Here is a 6439-nt window from a genome sequence, read left to right as displayed (position 1 = left end):
TTTTTTTTTATCAGAGACCAAAAGTTGCGAACTTTATCGTCGTTGTTCTATACTAAATCCTTTCAGCAAAAATATGGCAATATCGCGAAATGATCAAGTATGACACATAGAATGGATCTGCTATCCCCGTTTAAATAAAAAAATGTCATTTCAGTAGGCCTTTAAAAGTAGGTTTAAACATATATTACGTACGATTTGACGGTTTATTTTTACAATGGGAGTTGAAAACCGTGTTGCTGCTTGACTTTCGCACTCGGGGGCAAAAAAAAACTACAGCTTCCGCTATGTGTGACGCCCCTGCTTTCAGCCAATCACAGTCCGCCTCTGTAGGAGGAGCTTGTGGGTGTTTTGATGTGTCGATCTCACGTGGAAGCACGAGGTAAATCCAGTTGGAAACGAAAACTAGAGTTAACCGGTGTTTTTTTCATTTTACTAAAAGTTTTTTTTTAAGTTCTGACAACCTCCAGTGACGACATGTCAGCGGCAGGTCAAACGAGTGGAAGCCGGGATATACCAGCTGTCAGGCGGGTTGCCGTCCTCGAGGCTGCTCACATGCCCCAGGAATACTCCACCACCCCCGGGGGGACCATGTTCAGCACTACGCCTGGAGGTAACACGGCCGTCAGTTTGTCTGACTTTGTCAAGAAAAAAAATCAGGAATAAATTATTGTCTTTAAACCTTGAAATAGACTCAATTACAAGTTTCTGTACAATTATGTTATGTTACTAAAAAAGATGAGTGGTGACCTCGCCGGTTGTTGTCACAGCTGTCTTTAACGCTCTACTTTACAGCAGAGTCTTTCAAATGCGTCCTGCGGGGCATTTTTGGCACGTTCCACATTGTACAAATAATCATTTAAAAGCAACCGCTAAAATGGAAACATTAGAGCAAAAAGACACAATTTAAAGACAAAAAATTTAAATGCTGATACCAATTATGTGACACAAGGTATTTATCTTGTTTCTGGAAGCATTGCAATAAATGCCTGTATTTATTTTGATCACTATGAACTGCAATGATTACATTTTTGTGTTGTGTTGTATTGTGTTTTTTCAATTGATATGTATCTATATGTCAGATATATATATTAAGACTGTCAAGTGATTATTTTTTTTAACAAATTACTCACACTCTAAACCTGTAATCATGGGTTATTACTGGCTTGCATAAATACAATTTGCTGAAGAAAATACCCCAATATTTGGGTACAAATGCAATTTAGTAGTCAGAATGCCATACTGGAATGTTTTTTAAATGTTTCACTAAACTGCAAGTAATTGATTTGCTCAAAACTTGGTCAAATAAGTATAGTAAAAATTAAGTGCACAGTTTGAAAGTCTTTGCAGTTTGCAATAATAACAAGATACAGTTACTAATCAATAATGTAGTAAAGACACTCATAAACAACTTAACATACTGCACTTTTTACTCTTCTTTAGTTTAAACAGTTGTTTACACAAACAAGCTTGCTTACCTTTTTCAAATGACAGTGCTGATCTTTTTTTTTTTTTTGTACAATGCGACCCCAGCTCGTTGTGATTACTTACAGATGTCCAACGTTCTCCAGGAAGCAAATTACTGCACATTTAGTCTGTAGTTGCAAGTTGATGCTCTTGTTTGTGTAGTACAGTTGATTTATCCTTGCTGTAATTGTGCATCTTAAAGGCCTACTGAAACCCACTACTACCGACCACGCAGTCTGATAGTTTATATATCAATGATGAAATCTTAACATTATAACACATGCCAATACGGCCGGGTTAACTTATAAAGTGACATTTTAAATTTGCCGCTAAACTTCCGGTTCGAAACGCCTCTGAGGATGCCGTATGCGCGTGCCGTAACCCGGGGAACACGGATATGCCTTCCACATTGAAGCCAATACGAAAAAGCTCTGTTTTCATTTCATAATTCCACAGTATTCTGGACATCTGTGTTCGTGAATCTGTTGCAATCATGTTCATTGCATTATGGAGAAGGAAGCTGAGCAAGCAAAGAAGAAAGTTGTCGGTGCGAAATGGACGTATTTTTCGAACGTAGTCAGCAACAACCGTACACAGCTGGCGCTTCTTTGTTTACATTCCCGGAAGATGCAGTCAAGATGGAAGAACTCGGATAACAGAGACTCTAACCAGGAGGACTTTTGACTTCGATACACAGACGCCTGTAGAGAACTGGGACAACACAGACTCTTACCAGGATTACTTTGATTTGGATGACAAAGACGCAGACGTGCTACTGTGAGTATGCAGCTTTGGCTTCTAAACATTTGATCGCTTGACCGTATGTGCGCAACTTTTTTTTGCGTATGTACGTAACTTTTTTTAAATATATAAGCTTTATGAACCCTGGGTTAGGTGAACGGTCTTTTGGGCTGAGTGATTGTGTGTGTTGATCAGGTGTTTGAATTGTATTGGCGTGTTCTATGGAGCTAGGAGCTAGCATAGGAGCTAGGAGCTAGCATAACAAACACGCAGGTGTTTTTATGCAGGATTAATTTGTGGCATATTAAATATAAGCCTGGTTGTGTTGTGGCTAATAGAGTATATTTATGTCTTGTGTTTATTTACTGTTGTAGTCATTCCCAGCTGAATATCAGGTACCGTGAGTATGCAGCCTTGGCTGCTAAACATTTGATAGCTTGACCGTATGTGCGCGTCACGTACGTAACTTTTTAAAAATATATAAGCTTTATGAACCTTGGGTTAGGTGAACGGTCTTTTGGGCTGAGTGATTGTGTGTGTTGATCAGGTGTTTGAATTGTATTGGCGTGTTCTATGGAGCTAGGAGCTAGCAGAGGTGCTAGGAGCTAGCATAACAAACACGCAGGTGTTTTTATGCAGGATTAATTTGTGGCATATTAAATATAAGCCTGGTTGTGTTGTGGCTAATAGAGTATATTTATGTCTTGTGTTTATTTACTGTTGTAGTCATTCCCAGCTGAATATCAGGTACCGTGAGTATGCAGCCTTGGCTGCTAAACATTTGATAGCTTGACCGTATGTGCGCGTCACGTACGTAACTTTTTAAAAATATATAAGCTTTATGAACCTTGGGTTAGGTGAACGGTCTTTTGGGCTGAGTGATTGTGTGTGTTGATCAGGTGTTTGAATTGTATTGGCGTGTTCTATGGAGCTAGGAGCTAGCAGAGGAGCTAGGAGCTAGCATAACAAACACGCAGGTGTTTTTATGCAGGATTAATTTGTTTCATATTAAATATAAGCCTGGTTGTGTTGTGGCTAATAGAGTATATATATGTCTTGTGTTTATTTACTGTTGTAGTCATTCCCAGCTGAATATCAGGTCACCCCCGGCTCTCACAGCATCTTCCCTATCTGAATAGCTTCAACTCCCCACTAGTCCTTCACTTGCACTTTACTCATCCACAAATCTTTCATCCTCGCTCAACTTAATGGGGAAATTGTCGCTTTCTCGGTCCGAATCTCTCTCACTTCATGCGGCCATCATTGTAAACAATAGGGAACTTTGCGTATATGTTCAACTGACTACGTCACGCTACTTCCGGTAGGGGCAAGCCTTTTTTTTATCAGATACCAAAAGTTGCAATCTTTATCGTCGTTGTTCTATACTAAATCCTTTCAGCAAAAATATGGCAATATCGCGAAATGATCAAGTATGACACATAGAATAGATCTGCTATCCCCGTTTAAATAAAAAAAATTCATTTCAGTAGGCCTTTAAAGGTACAACAGATCAGCTGTGGTGATATGAATGACATCTTCTTGCAGGACTTGGTCTTCACAGATGTTAGATGTCCTGCATGGGTGGCTGTCCATTTAGCAAAGGCAAATGTTTAACTTGTTACTTTTGTTGATAACACTGAATCAGTAAACTTTGCCAGCGTAGCGTTCTCCTCTGTTCCTTGTCGATGTAGCTAGCATTCATGCTAGGATGTAGCTACCGACTCAGCAGCACCAGCTGACCGGCAGCAGCCGTCACTGCTCGCTAAGGACGGTGACTGCTGCTTGTTTTCATTTCAGATTCTCCAAGACACAAAAAAGTCTCCAATATGGCTTTCCTCGGGTATGTCTGCACAATATATAAAAATTACGTCCACATTGCAGATATGCTGACAATGCTTGAGACAGTCACAATGGCGTGCGTTTTGTTTACATACTTTTTCGGTAGCGCAGTTTTTGGTGATCAAAGATGAGATTGGTGATAAAGTCGCTACAAGGAGAGATATAGGTTCTCTAGCAAATTGGTGTATGTGTAAATAAAGCTGTAGTCACTCACCAATAGCCAAATGCAGTCGGTGACCAAAGCATTGCATCACTCTTGAGTCGTGAAGTCGGCGCGAGGCCGCCATATTCTTTCAAAAGGTTGGTTTTGGTGCGCCATTGGGCGTCAGAGAAGCTTGCGTAAAAACACAAGGGGCGGGGTTGAGCCAAAGGAATGTTCTGTGCTTCGCCCGTCAGGCTCAGAGAAGAGCTAACGGTCGTAACAAAGGCACATGAAAAGATACCGGTATGACGGTATTTTCTCAAATATATACCACTTTCTAAACTATACCGGTATTTACCATAATACCGGTATACTGCCCAGCCCTAGGTCATATTATCCATCCATTTTCTACCGCTTATTCCCTTCGGGGTCACGGGGGGCGCTGGAGCCTATCTCAGCTACAGTCGGGCGGAAGGCGGGGTACACCCTGGACAAGTCGCCACCTCATCACAGGGCCAACACAGATAGACAGACAACATTCACACATTTAGTGTTGCCAATCAACCTATCCCCAGGTGCATGTTTTTGAAGGTGGGACGAAGCCCACGCAGTCACGGGGAGAACATGCAAACTCCACACAGAAAGATCCCGAGGCTGGGATTGAACCCAGGACTACTCAGGACCTTCGTATTGTGAGGCACATGCACTAACCCCTGTACCACCGTGCTGTGGTCATATTATGATTTTTTTTAAACATCTAAAACACTTCTTTGTGGTCTACATTACACTTAATAGCGGTTCTTTGGTCCAAAATCTGTATGGATTTTGCTGCATAGACCTATTTTACATTTTTTTTCTCACTGTGGAAACAAGCCATTTTTTTAAAGGCGGAGTTATTAGATGCAAATGCACTCCTCCTCACCCGCCCCCTCACGCTGACTAAAACTTTGTCCTTGCCCTGGCAGCCATCCTTGTAGTTTTAGAGATACCTTTACCGCTAGGTACTGAAGACTGTCTCACATCGCAATTATCAGTGTTTCCCACACATTCATTTATTTGTGGCGGCCCGCCACGAAAGAATTCCGTCCGCCACAAATATTTTATTTATTTTTTATTTTTTTGTCCTGTACAGCTTCTCAGGCAAATCATATAGTTGATGTAGATGCCCATATAGGCTGTTCAGATTTACTTTACAAAAGAGAAGTGTAGGATACTTCTCTTGTTGCCTTATTTGTATTTGACCACTGCTGTTTTCTGTTTATTTGTTACTGACTGTGGCAGGACACCTCTGCCTCTGTTTCACTTTATGTTGCTGGTAAATAATATGGTTGTAGTAGTAGGCTAAAGTTAAATTATTTAGTATGCACTAATAAAAGGGGCAGAGCTTTAAGAGACATTTTTGCTTTTATATTTTATAAGATATATTTTTTGTAAGAACCACAATTAATAAATATATTTCAGTGAATAACTTATTGTTCAAATCTGTATATAAATATGTACATAAAGTGTTGTAATTATATTGTAAAATGGATGGATGGACGTTTAAAACAAAACTGTTATTATTAATTAGTAAGTATACATTTTTTGAGCCTTTTTAGAGAAAATCATATCATTGTAGTAAATTATGCAAATTACTCGATGATGTCATGGTGACCACGCCCCCACCGCCACAGGTATCTTGGCAGTTTATGGGAAACACTGAATTATATTCAACTTTTGGGCAACATAAATTTCAACAGCAACAGATTTTAGACATTCACGAGAATCAAATTGCGCTGCTAGATGGATTTGTTTGGTCTAGTGCAGGGGTCGGGGTCTTAATCTCGCAGGGTATTTTTGGCCGGCAGCCCATATTTTTGTTGCCCTCTATGAACGTTATCGTTAAGCGTATTTGCGGCCCGCGCACCTTTGGTGGACAATAGTTAAATATACAGTATTGGGTCAATCTTGAATCCCACTAGACCACAGATATCAACCTAAGGCCCGGCCGGGGGCCACATTTGACCCACCACATAATTTTACGTGGCCTGCAATAGCCTTGAAAATATGCAGGGTTTCCCCTGAATGTTATTAATCGTGGCGCAGAGCCACAGTGAAATAAAAGACGCCACACATTAAAAGTGAGGGTTCTATTGCTTTTTTTCCATCACTTGACATCTGCCTCGGAAGTAGAAATCATTTTGTGGTCAACCAAGCCATGATGGCTGTTGTACAGCGAGCAGCGCGTGAACTGAGTACAAAGGAAGCTTAAAT

General features: G+C 40.5%; 1 protein-coding gene across 3 annotated transcripts in view; it reads left to right on the top strand.

Annotated features, from left to right (window-relative positions):
- The first annotated feature begins 263 nt into the window (after nt 1-263).
- Nucleotides 264-6439, top strand: part of LOC133638468 (eukaryotic translation initiation factor 4E-binding protein 2-like) — a 40602-nt gene continuing 34426 nt past the window's right edge. For all 3 annotated transcript variants that reach the window (XM_062031114.1, XM_062031113.1, XM_062031112.1), the window contains exons 1-2: nt 264-379; nt 452-610. In XM_062031114.1, coding sequence (XP_061887098.1) covers nt 352-379; nt 452-610 — 187 coding nt within the window. In that variant the 5' untranslated portion in view covers nt 264-351. The remainder of the gene's footprint in view (nt 380-451; nt 611-6439) is intronic.

Source organism: Entelurus aequoreus, linkage group LG21 (assembly GCF_033978785.1).
Source record: "Entelurus aequoreus isolate RoL-2023_Sb linkage group LG21, RoL_Eaeq_v1.1, whole genome shotgun sequence".
Classification (NCBI taxonomy): Eukaryota; Metazoa; Chordata; class Actinopteri; order Syngnathiformes; family Syngnathidae; genus Entelurus; species Entelurus aequoreus.
The sequence above is the reverse complement of the archived record's forward strand: the minus strand, read 5'-3'. Positions and strand labels throughout refer to the sequence as shown.